Raw genomic sequence first — 13,915 nt, forward strand, 5'->3', positions numbered from 1 at the left:
CATCCTTAGTTTAAGGGTTGCCATCAACCCATGCACAAAAAACATGCTGCAATTCTGCCTTATAAACAAATCTTTCCCTCTCTTGCAGACCATCATGGAACAGTTCAATCCCTGTTTGCGGAATTTCATCGCCATGGGAAAGAACTACGAGAAGGCTCTCTCCAGTAAGTACCCTCACATCACATCTCCAGACATTTCGTCTGTGCTCAGGCAGCTGTCCAAACCCTCCACGCCTTCCCATCCGCCTTTAATGCCACTTCATTTGAAGATGATGACAATATTTGTCATCCTGTCATTCAGATGGCCACACAGCCTTATCAACTCTCACACAGCCCGAGACACCTCCTGAGCTCCGATGGGCCTAACACAAGCACTCAGCTGATGAGGGCATTCACAGAGGAGATAATGTGCCCAGCCTCACTGATGATTTGATATTTAGCCATTAGACAGAGGAACAATCAGACGACTTTGAAGGCTTTGTGCGGTAGGTGACTGATGAAAGCCAGACAATTGCCCATTGATGTCTGCGTTCACATTGGCAAATGTAATCTTGCTCCGGCAGCCTCGGGCCGACAGTGACCGTAAAACCTTTAGGGTGATGTGCAGGAGTACATCTTAAAGAATATCCCAGGGTTAGTTCTAGCTCAGCCGACAGCATCGATTTTGAAAAAAAAAATATTTTGGCTTCTCTATCTTTTTCTTTAAAAAGGTGGAAATCTCGGTGGAAGTGAGATGCTTTCAATGCAAGCGAATGGGGACAATCTATAAACGTTAAAATCAGTGTTATTTTAGTATCATTGAAATACTGCTATAGTTTATTAATGCTGATATTTTGTGTCAGTTTTAATTTTATACTTTATTTGATTTAATTTAGCAATTTTATGTGTTTTTTTATTAGTTTCTGTTTTAGTTAGCTATCCATCTTCTTAAGCCTATGAGTGAGACTTATGGTTCATTAGCCGCTATTGGGAAATAATGAGAAGAGTAACAACGTGACGTGCAGTAAACGGTAAAACTGTTTGCACTACAAACCAGTGTGCTCATAATTAAGATAATACATTAAAATAATATGTTAAGACACACCAATCTGCAATATCAAGCAGCAAATAGAGCTGTTTTGTACAGCTAAAAATAGCTGGACGCAGATGAGACCAGAAGCCAGACCCGTAAAATGTACAAATGGCCGTGCCCGTTCTCACGTGAAGAAAAAGGTGGATAATAACCCTGGTTAAAATACTTACGGTTCCAATAGTATTGGCACAAGACATAAATAATATAAAAAATAACTATTAAATAAAATAATAATAATAATTTTACAACATTGTTGCCTTGAAAATGCAATCCCATAGACACTAAATGACACTAAAAACGATTTAAACAATTGTATGGTTCAAATAATGCACATATTTATTGATTTTTTTTTTTTTTTTTTTTTTTTTTTTTTTTTAATTTATTTGTTTGACCTAGTTAATGTAAATAATTGTATAAAATTATCAGCTTTACATTTCTTTTAAATCCTTCAAAAATAGGCCCTATTCACTTCAGTTTTAAGTACCTCACTGCTTTTTTAAATGAAAACAAGGGACAAGTCAAAGTTATTTTTTGTGATGATAAATATTTTGCTATACACTGTAAAAATCCTGTTAAATTTACAGTAAAAACTTTTATTGAAAATATATGTGAATCGTGTACAGTATAACATTTAATCATATGTGACCCTGGACCATAAAACCATTAGCACGGGTATATTTTGTAGCAATAGCAAAAAATACATTGTATTTTTTTTTTTTTTTTTTACTTTTATGCCAAAATCATTAGGATATTAAGTCAAGATCATGTTCCATGAAGATAGTTTGTAAATTTCCTACCAGAAATATATCAAAACTTAATTTTTGATTGGTAATATGCATTGCTAAGAACTTTTTTTTTTTTTTTTTTTTTTTTTGGCACCTTCAGATTCCAGATTTTCAAATAGTTGTATTTGGCCAGATATTGTCCTATACTAACAAACCATACAAAGCTTATTTATTTATTTATTTTACTGTATACATAGTTAACTAATTAACAGGTTTTTACTGTAGCATTTTTACAGTCTTCCTTTTTATGTTAAAAACATTTTTTATAATGTACAAATGCGTCACGTGAGCTTACCCTTTATTGAATCCACAATATTCCTTTAGAGAGTCACAAAGGAAACAGGGGCTACCCATAAATCCCAGCACCCAACCTACTTGGGGATTTATGTAAAATCTGTGAGCCGGACTGCCCTTGAAACTCTTGAGCATTAAAGGCAGATTGGCTGAGGTGGATGAAAGACTCTTATCCTCAGAAAGGGGCTGTCTGCACACAGGGGTCCATATGCTGCCAGACTGCTGTCCACAGGTATCAAGTTGGGCAAAGTAGTAGTACAAATTATGCAGCAGTGGGGGAGAGAAAAATGTGTGTTTTTACCATAGAGGCATGTCTGAAAGGACATACAAGGAAGACACAGAGATTTATTCCATAATTGACTACCCCGTACTGAGGGGAAACTGGGGTCTGGTGGGAGGTCCTAGGCCAGTAAGCCCACCAGAATAAATTGTAATCCTCTTTTGCTCTCAGGCCATGTCTTTACCACCCTACCCCGTGTTTTAGGAAATTAAATCACTCAGACACAAAGTCAGCAAAGCTTTCTACCCCCATTTATTATTTCTGACTGGTATTGTTCTTGCTGATTTGTTTTAGAGCCTCAGGCTCAGAAAGATGAATGAGCGCGGTAGGAGGAGTGTGTTATGACATGGTTCTTTCTCAGTAAAAGAGAGAATTTCAAAGCCGGAGACGTACATATATAGATGAGAGTGTTGAGGATTCCAATTCCACTTAACAATCCATAAACGAGTTTTGAGGAAGCATGCAAGCTATCTATACATACATTCTGCTCCAAACTGCTGGTGTAGGGTCAGAAGGATACTCGGAGAAAACACAGTGCTACCCACTGCTGCCCACTGAGCCACTGGGTCACCAACAAGTGCAAAAAAAAAGCTAATTTTAAGAATGTGAAAGAGAGTGTTGAAAGAAGACAGGGAGAAATTGGATAACCATCAGTTATTTTCTGTCAGCTTAATGGAATCCGTTCAGAAATTGTTCGTTTGAGAGTTAGACTACACTGGTCATGCTTTGTTTGTTGTACTAACTACTGAGGACAACAAAATAATTGGATTGTGCAAGTTGTCTCTTTGTTTTCTTTGTATTATGTTTTCACTTTCAGTGATACTCTCTCATCACATTCTGTTTGGTTTGCAAACATCCTTAAACAATTTGCTGTGGCTCTGTTGATTCAATATTTTAGTAAATGCTGTTCCACATTGACAGATGAATGTAGCTGTTCAAGATACTGAATCAAATTCACAATTAAAATTGGTCTGTACTTTTTATTAAACATAAGATCTACAAACTCAAAAATAACGTTACTTGTGTATTCAAGTTAAATGAAGCAAAGCAACATGAAATAATAGTGATGTAGAACTTCCTTATTCTAACTTGTGAATCAGTTTGCTGAGCAAACTAAAAAAGTTTTATAAACTCATTAACAAAATTTATGACATTAAAAACTCATTAAACACTGATCACCCCAATGGCGACTTGAAACACTATTTTACTACAAAAAATAATAATAAACACTAGATATAGCTGAAACATCTATTTCTTCTTAATAAGGATTCATTAGCATTTATTTTATTTTAATTTAAATTTGAATATTTTAATTTAAATTCTAAATTACATAAATTAAAGTCGACCTTTATGTCATGTTAACTCTTTCTACATTTTATCAACCTTTAAAATAGTTCATAAAGTTGGATTTTTTGCAGTGTTGACCTCTTCTTGATTCCTGTCAAATCAGTATATCAGCAAAAATATGAGTTTCTCTACTAGCCTATCCAACCTAGAAGAATATAGGAAGAAAAAAGAAGCAAAGAAACTTACAGAAAAATACAGTAGGCCTTTTTTCTTTGTCTCTGTGTGAGTTCCCAGAGTTGATGGTCCCATCTGCCGGGCACATTTTTGCATAATTTCCTTGTAAATAAGCCCTGAACACTATCCACAGAGTGTCTCACCTACTGCAACAGTCTGCTTTGCCTTACTTAATCAGAGCCACAGCTGGTCAGCTTGATGAATTGTTTGCTCAACCAATTTTTGTGGCCTTTTTTGCCCGTGCCAAAAGCGCAGGGTGGTTTTCCACAGGCTCTCAGTAGATTCAGATGAAGGTCCCAATTGATTTCTGAATGAGTTCCATAAAGAATAGCTGACTGGTATCCGTTTTCTCCATGCCTGTTTTCTATGTTTGCACTCTGAGGGAGGTGAAGAGGCATTATTTCTGCTGTGCAGTGTAGGAAACGTTTACAGGAAGCACTGTTGCATAACAGTACCTGTGCTGCTCTTGTAAGTTTTTGGGGAAGACCGGTGTCTTGGCTGCCAGATCTTGCTGTGCAGTCATAGTTTGTAGCAGTGGCTTTGTAACACCATGGTATTGTGTTCATAGGCCAAAAGTGACGGTCATGAAGCAAGTCCGAGCAGCTGATTCCAATGTCTGTGAAGCAGGAGATACATGTGGTCCACAGATGAAATAATGCCTCGTCACGTCCCTCAGAGTGCGAGCATAGAAAACAGACATGGAGAAAATGAATACCGGTCTGCTATTTCTTATAAATTAGTGGTTCATCTTTATGTCAATAATGAGAGCTGCTAGTCATATGAAAAACACCAACATATGCTGTTCGGCTGTTACAAATTTCACAAACTCACTCAGTTCCTAATCTGATTCCCTTAATGGATGCACTACATATGGAATAGGGAACAATTCTGATACTCTTTCTACATCGGATACATGGCTACAACTGAATTGCTTCATTATGATTAACACGACTGTCTACATTGCGAACACCTGTTTCATTTTACTAACTTCAGTAAGCAGATGCCCTATTTCCTTTTTTGGCGTGCTGTACAGCTATTGCATTTTATTCCATTTTAGTTTGATGTTCCAACTTTTAAAAGAAATTGACACCTACATTCAGCAAAGACGCATTAAATTTATTAAAAGCTCAGCTTATAATAACTTATAATAATAAAAAAAGAATTCTTGAACGGTACGTCAGCATATTAAAATGATTTATGAAGGATCATGTGACACTGAAGACTGGAGTAATGCGTCACAGGAATAAATATATTAATATATTTTGAAATTATTAAAATCTATTAAAAAGGTTATTTATAATTGTTAAACAGAACAACGGACCAATCAGAACACAGTTTAGAGATATTTGTTTTTCTACAGTTGAAGTCAATTTTTTTTTTTTTTTTTTTTTTTTTTTTTGGAACTGACCTGAATAAGATATTTCATATAAAAGATATAGTCATATAGTCATAAAACTTATATATAGTCAACAAGAAAAAATAATAGTTGAATTTATAAAAATTACTTTGTTCAAAGGTTTACATATGCTTGATTCTTAATACTTAGTGCAACACTCTTAGTAATAGTGTTGTTACTTGAATGGTCCACAGCTGTCTTTTTTGTTTGTTTGTTTGTTTGTTTGTTTGTTTGTTTGTTTGTTTTGTTCTTCAAAAAAATCCTATGCATATGAGTCCCTCAGTTGTCCTCAGTGTGAAAAGATGGATCTCAAAATCATACAGTCATTGTTGGAAATGGTTCAAATAAGGATTTTTCCTTCAGCTGTGGATCATTCAGGTAACAACACAGTATTAACAATCAAGTGTATGTAAACTTTTGAACAGGGTCATTTTTATAAATTCAACTATTATTTTCTCTTGTGGACTATATGTAAACATCTTTTATGTGAAATATCTTAATCAGGTCAGTACTACGCAAAAAATAACATGCATTTTGCATGATCACTCTTATTTTGGTAAAATAATTAACATTTTCAGATTCTGCAAGGTGTATGTAAACTTTTGACTTCAACTGTATGCTCATTAAATCAGATGTTTTCATGTGTTGCTTCTTTAAATGCAGATTCATCACAAAAAGATAAGGATTTATGTTTCACTACTAATACAGACTTGCCTAAAGCGTATCAAAACATTTGCAGAGCACTGCATATATGCAGGTAATATCTTCTGTGTGTTACATCAGTTTCACAGAGATGTCTCTGGTGTCTTAATGAGACTGATACTTGCTTGAGCCGCAATAAGCAAAACTGTATATCATGAAGTCTCAAAAAAGGTCATTGTAATAGTCAGATTTTACTAGTGAATCGCTTAGCTATGCTGGCCCAACACCAAACCAGACCACTTCTTAGATGGAAAATCACACACACACACACACACACACACACACACACACACACACACACACACACAACCAAACACGCACATTCTCTCGCTCTTCCAAACACGTGGGAATCCAGTGAGATTTTTGGAGATAATGATATTCTGTTTATTCTTTTTCGCCGAAGTTGACATTTTAAAACCTTAATGAGGCATGCGATTGGGAAACCGTGTGTGTGTATGTGTGAGGACGACAGCTGGGCTGGTCTGGCCAAATTTCCATAGTCACAGGAGGGCTATCTTTACTCTTTCTAAATGTGTTTCCTGTACAACTGATTGTGTTTCCTGTTGTGCGACAGACTCATCCAGTCCTATAGCTTTTTTTGTCGCTCGTTACCCAGCTGGACTGACACCAACTTGCGCAGCTGAGAGCCGTCCCATCTTCGTCATGGGCCCTTTGATCATCGAATATACTGCTGTAATGAGAGATGAGAATATTTGTGACATATTTTTCTTTTGCAGGTGTGACGTTTGCAGCGAAGGGCTATTTCGATGCTCTGGTGAGAATGGGAGAGCTGGCCAGTGAAAGCCAAGGATCTAAAGACTTGGGTGAGTCTCGCTGTTCTGTTTTTGCTTCAAGGGAACAGGCAAACTGTGTGGCTTGATCCGACATGACACCAGGAAACACGCACTAATGGAACCACATGCTCCGCAAAGTGCCGATGTTGCTTTCATTAGGCCCGACTGTCAGAATTTGTAGCTGAAAAGCATTTTATATTATACCTGTTTTAAATCTGAGGCATTTCAGATGTAGTTTCTGTACTAGCTTGAATTATTCCTTGTTTTACTTGCTCAATTTCTCCAGTTTGCGTGGAAAATGAAGTCAAAGGGGCTGACAGCAGTGGATGGGAATTCATCTGCCGTGCTGCAGGGAAACTCACCAATGCATCATTTATGATCAGTTTAAAAAGCAGATCTAGTTCGAGGGCTATAACTTCTTGAAATAGCTTTTCACTTTCTGCTACAGGGAGGCTGTCAGAATTGTTGGTCGGTTCTTTGTTCTGCCAAGGATGTTAGAGTGGGTGTATGCGTGACCCTCAAGATGCTTGTTGCTTATGGGGTTTGGCTAGAGGTTCGGCAGCGAAATCTACTTCGTATTCGTGATGTGATCTCCATCGTCTGTTGAACTTTCAAGTCCTTTTGGGCATGGACTGAATCTTCTTCTACCTCACCATCAGGAGCCCTGAGTGAATTTAGACCCTAGTTGACTTTTTTGTTTGCGATATTTGCGGTTTTTCACTACTAATACAGACTGGGAATTAGTAGTGGGATGTAATGTTTTGCAGTGATTGTGACTTTTTTTGAAGGTTACACCAGTAGGTGGTAACGAGTAACTAATATTATGAGTGAGTCATTGAATCATTCAGTCAACCAATTCGTTCAAATCATTGATCCACCAAGTCAGTTGCTGCATCCGAAATTGCTTACTAAGTAGGCACTATATTTGATGAGGAACGAACTTGGCAACCATTGTAAGTATGTTCTATATAGTGTGAATGTTTATGAATCATTACATCCGCCATATTAGCATGTAGGTCAATTGTCAATTGTGTTGATTAACTGCCATGAACGACGACTCTCCCATGGCCTCAAGGGATGTAAAATGTCTATCGAATGCACATCCCAAAGAACCCAACGGAAGTAGTAGGTCATCTGGATAGTTTTCTGAGTACTACTGTATTTCAAATGTATTTGGACATACTACTTGTTTGTAATACTGTTACGTGCTATATATTAGAGAAGTAGGCATATTCAAATGCAGCAAGTGATTGAATTATTCACTTAACCAACTGGTACAGTAAATTGTTCATCAGAAGTGCACATCAGAATATCGCCAAATCTAGTATGTTATCCTGGTACTTTTTGCCTAATGTTTTCTGAGTACTATAAATTTGTACATAATACTCTTTCTGCTCTGCTTTATGTCACTAAATAGTAAAGAACTTCGCAGCCACAGTCTTTATGAATGAGGCAGTGAATAACTCACTCAACAGATTCATTCAAACATACGGATTCATTCAGAAACTAAACAGGTGACTGTCTTTATGAGTGAGTCATTGAATTATTATTCAATGACTATAATTATATTTAATTATATTTATATGACAATAATTATTATTAGTTAACCAATCTGTTCAAATCAATGATCCATTTAGGAACTAAAACAAGTCCGTTGCTGCATCCAAAATTGCTTAATATCTAAGTAGGCACTGTATTTGATGAGGAACAAACTTGGCAAACATTGTAAGTATGTTCTAAATATTATGAATGTTTACATCCACCATGTCAACATGCGTCAGTTGCGTTGATTACCTGTTTTAATGACAACTCTCCCATGGCCTCATGGGTTGGTAAAGTATCCATCAAATGCACACCCCAGTAGTAGGTTTCACCTATTGTTTTTGAATGTATTTGGGCTAGGGCTGTTAAACTATTAATCGCGATTAATCGCGTACAAAATAAAAGTTCGAGTTTGCCTAATATATGTGTGTGTACTGAGTGTAATTATGATGTATATTTAAATACACACAAATTTAAAAGAAATATGTAGAAAATCATTTTATTTATATAATTAATATTATAATACATATACTTGTAAATATTTCTTAAATTTATACATGAATGGTTTGTATTTACATAATTACACACAGTACACACACATATATTAGGCAAATTCAAACTTTTATTTTGTGTGCGATTAATTGCGATTAATCGTTTGACAGTCCTAATTTGGGCATGCTGATCATTTACAATACTGTTGGATTATATATATATATATAAAGACACTTGCTGCATCTGAAATATGCCTACTTTCCTAATATATATATATTTATATTTATATTTATATATTTATATATTTATATATATTATATATATATATATATATATATATATATATATTAGGAAAGTAGGCATATTCAGATGCAGCAAGTGTCTTTATGAATGAGTCATAGATAGTAATCTAATATATTTTTCTGGTACTTTTTGCCTACTATTTCTTGAATACTATGAATTTATACTCTTTCCACAATGCTTTATGTCACTGTATACTAAAGAAGTATGCCACCAGTCTTTATGAAAGAGACAATGAATCATTCACTCAACTGATTCAAAGATACGTATTCATTCAGATACTAAACAGGTGGTTGCCTTTATGAGTAAGTCACTGAATCATGCAATCAACTTATTTGTTCAAACACACAATTTTTTTTAATTTTTTAAAAACAAAACACCACTACTGTGTTAAACAAATGAATCTGTTTTGACTTTGTTTGGAACTGTTTTCATTGGCTGTGCCAAAAATGAATGGACAGTATTGTCTGAAATGTAAGTTACTCATTTATAACGTCTGTCATGATTTCTTCGTGTCATTCTAAACCTTTAAGACTATAAGACATTCATCTTTGAAACAGAAATTAAGACTTTTTAATGAAAACTGAGACTTTTGTCGCTCCATTGAAATTCCACTACACCAAAACTTATAAACCTTCATAAAGAATATAAAAAGAAATCTATACGAACCACGCTGTTTGGAAGGACAGAAATCTCTCAGGTTTCATTAAAAATATCTTCATTTGTGTTTAGAAGATGATCAAAAGTCTTGTTTAAAGCAACATCAGGATGATTAAATTAAACAGAATTTTCATGTCTGGGTGAACTATGCCTTTAATTATGCCGGATTGCAAAATGTCTGCATAAACTGCCCTTTTTGTGATAAAAATGCTGTTTGAAATGGGAAAGCAGTGTATGCAGGGAATTTAATTGGCTCATATCCATCGCATTGGGTCAGGAGTGTCACATACGCTAGAGCTGTTGCTCAGGACATGAAAGGCGCATCTACGTTATTTCATTTCCACAGGGAGTTTCCTGAACTGAGGTGGAGTAAACTCCCCCCTCATGCATAACGCAATCAACAGTGCGGTTCACCTCTCATTCAAACTCGCTAAAGGTATTAGCACTTGAATCCCACTCTCTCGCTCTGACTGAGAGTGAATCACAGAGAGAGCCTCAGTCACAGACCCCCTGGACATACAACACAATGCAGCCCTCTCGAGTTACACTTCATATACACACAACAAATCATCTGTGATGTGTTAAAGACACTCCCATACAAAAATGCACAATGGTAACCATAGATTTTCAGCAAGATACCATATTATATACACTAGATGTGTGTTAAAAGAATATTTTTTCCTTTATACTTTGTCGTTTAGTTTGAATTTCATATTTGATGTCTCTGGTGGTGACTAATACCAACCCTTGCTAAAAAGTTTCCATGGAAACCATAGTTACTGCCAAGATACCACAATAATTACTACTGTTCCTGTAAATTAATACATTTCTCATGCAATTTCTTTCAAACAGTATAAGATATTTGAGGTTTTATTTACTTATTTATTTTACTTAAAGACAGTGGCCACAATCAGAGTTCGCACAGTTTTATTGTAGAAGCTTTGGCTAAAACTGTAGCAGCTGTGGTAAATTCGAAAGAGCTGTGTTAATGGGATAGTTCACCCAAAAATTGAAAATTGTGTTATTGTTTACAAAATGTTGTTCCAAACCTGTATGAGTTTTTTTCTTCTGCTGAACACAAAAGAAGATATTTTTTGTTTGATGGCTACCGTCAACTGTTTGGTGACCAGGATTCTTCAAAATATCTTCTTTTGTGTTCAGCAGCTGACAGGAATTTATACTAGTTTGGAATAACTTGTGAGGAAATTATGAAAAAAAAAAATGTTTTTAGGTGAACTACAGTATATTTTTAACTTAAATCAAAACATCCATTGTTTAAATGTAAGATAAGTTAGGATGTGTGCGTGTGTTACAAAACAAAAAAAATTGTATTTGACTGATGGCTGTTTTGCACTGTCATTTTCAAATGCAGTTACATGTAGATAATGGGCAGGTGTGGTTTGTGGGAACCTGTGCCACTGTTCGTCAGCAGTGTCACAATGAGTCATTCCGCTTTGATTAAGTGATGAGTGTGTGCTTCTGTGTGTGTGTGTGTGTGTGTGTGCATGCATGCATTCATTACTCAAGAACAAAAGCGCCTGCATTATGCATTAGAGCAGGAGTGTTCAGTCCTGGAGATCTACGGTAGCTGCTCTCAGGCTGCTAACACACCTGACTATAATTTTCTAGTGAACCCAAAAACCTTGATTAGCTGTTTCAGGTGTGTGATTAAAGTAGCAGCTGAACTCTGCAGGAAGGTTATATCCAGGAGCAATGTTAAGCTACAGACACACACTAGGCTTCCAGCACGAAAATTACTTTGGACCGTGATACAAATATGGGCAACAGGATGTGATGTCTTGCTCTAGAGCCTCTGGCTGGCTAAACTAAAACTAAACCTATTAATAATAGTTAACTGAAAATAATAACCCAGGCTTGTGAAAATACCTGCCTCTATATACATTTCTGCAGCACTGTAATGGACTGCTTGCACTGAGCCTTGTGACGCACTTCCGTTTTGAAATCTTACAGCTCAGTTATTTCCGGTTATGAGCCTATGTTGGAAAATAATTATTGCATGACAAACTTAAACAACTTTTACTTAAAGAAAAATTTGAAATGTTGATTTGGCAAATAACTGAAATAAACTAAGTTGAAGTACTAAAATTACAGTTAAAAAAAAAAAAAGAAAAACATATAAAAGCTGAATAGAAATGTTTCAAGCACATGAATAAATTACTTAAACTTATACTAAAATTAAAATAAACTGAAAAATATAAAAATAAAGGGTAATTCAAAATAATAAATACTAATAGAAAAACCTAAACCAATTTATTTTACCACAGCGAAAATGAATATTCTAATATAATATTATATTAATTTTTAAGAATTCAGTTATATTAATTGCTAAAACGTTAATTCAAATATGAACATTTAATTACAGTTTTTATGCTTAATGTAGCCTTAATTTAACATTTCTTAAGCTGACAAGTAATTATTCATGTACAGTAAATGACAGTATCAAGTATTAAAGTAAACCACTGAGAAACAGAACAAAATACAGAAAGTAATTAAATGTGATACACATAATTGGCATAGTTTTCACTACGTGATTATACAAAAGTTTGACTGAGAGACAGATCTTTAATCAAACTGAGCTGTAAATTAGTTTTCTTTTGTTATTCTTTAGGCTTCACTTTGTGTACATGATTGTTAATAGTAGTTATTAACTAAAGTTATGCAGCCACAAGCAGTGAGTCATTTTCATAATATATGTTTGATTTAATATTAATGACACATTGATGACACATGACGCAGTAGCAAGTGTTTTATTCTGCACATGTACACTGCAAAACTTACAGATGCCCAATTGAGATGATACGTTTTACTACTGATACTGCGGGAACTCATTTGTACCAAAGCACTACTACTTTTGCCATCCCTAAAGCAAACCATTGATGTTTCTATTCGTTATGTTGAGCCAAGAGGTCAATCTGTGACATTTAGTTCCTCTGCTGGTCAAATGTCACAGGTGCGCGTTTATCGGCACTGTCGACAGCTTCAAACGCAGTTCGTCCAATCAGAAATTAGAGTGGGAGCTATTCTTTTTTGCCTCGTGGCCCACACCCAAACCTCATTTGAGTTTTCCTGTCGAGTCTCTCCCAGAGGGATCGCTCAAGGTTATATCCTCTCCCGTGTCAACACAGGACTCCACCTGCTCATGAGAACAGGGCCTAACTCAAACACACACACCGCAGAGTTGAGCTCAATCAGGCAGAGCGTCATGTCACACTTTATGAAATGATAAACTGGCCATTACGAGCGCAGATACACTACAGCACCGCTGCGACCGCCGCCCCCCGGGGATAATGACGGGGTTCCTTTACTCTGCCGAATGCTGAGCTGAAATGGAAGACGTGTCACTTGGTGACAAACGGCTTCATCTGTGTTTTGGATAGGAGATGTCCCGTGCCGTGAGGTGGAACACTAAATTCTTTTGGGCAATTTGCAGTCCTGTGTGTCTGTCTTTCTCGGTGAGAGAGCCATGGGGGTTCGCTTTGAGACAGACTGTAAATGGTTTCCGCCTACACGCGCTCCTGCTTTTCTCTCTCTCACTTCATTCCTTGCTGTTTTTCTGATATTTCTCACATTAAACGCCACACATTCTCTCACATACACACACACACTCTTGCATAAACATAGTCACGCACTCATAGTTGAGCCTGGGCAAATATCGTGCCTTGGTAGATGGTGTCCTTGGATGCACAAAGCGCTTGCAGTGGAGAGCGCTCGTTCTCATCTGAAAGTGAGGCGTGAGGGAGTGCGTACACACACATACACACACACTCTATTCCTCCCCCTCTCGCATACACTCCCACGCTCACTGGTTTGTTTAGGATAATGATGCCCCTGTCACCACCTCCCACTCATATCCTCCCACCACATCTCTTTCTCTGTGTTTTACTGCCTTCATTACATCACTGTGTTATACTCACACTCTTACACAAGCAGACATTGGTTGGGCTACACGTAGACGACGCATCACAACACGGCGCATGCTTACCAAGGTTACGTCACGTTTTCTCACCACTGTTTTGGTATTTAGTCATGTTTAAAGGAATTTTCTGGTGTTGAGAAA

The 13,915-nt window shown here is 36.3% G+C and overlaps 1 protein-coding gene across 6 annotated transcripts in view; it reads left to right on the plus strand.

Moving 5' to 3' along the window:
• baiap2a (BAR/IMD domain containing adaptor protein 2a) overlaps window positions 1-13,915 on the plus strand; it is a 108,136-nt gene that overhangs the window by 24,914 nt on the left and 69,307 nt on the right. For all 6 annotated transcript variants that reach the window (XM_051106323.1, XM_051106329.1, XM_051106326.1 and 3 more), the window contains exons 2-3: window positions 89-164; window positions 6,787-6,873. In XM_051106323.1, the coding sequence (XP_050962280.1) occupies window positions 89-164; window positions 6,787-6,873 (163 nt within the window). The remainder of the gene's footprint in view (window positions 1-88; window positions 165-6,786; window positions 6,874-13,915) is intronic.

Source organism: Labeo rohita, chromosome 3 (genome assembly GCF_022985175.1).
Source record: "Labeo rohita strain BAU-BD-2019 chromosome 3, IGBB_LRoh.1.0, whole genome shotgun sequence".
Classification (NCBI taxonomy): domain Eukaryota; kingdom Metazoa; phylum Chordata; class Actinopteri; order Cypriniformes; family Cyprinidae; genus Labeo; species Labeo rohita.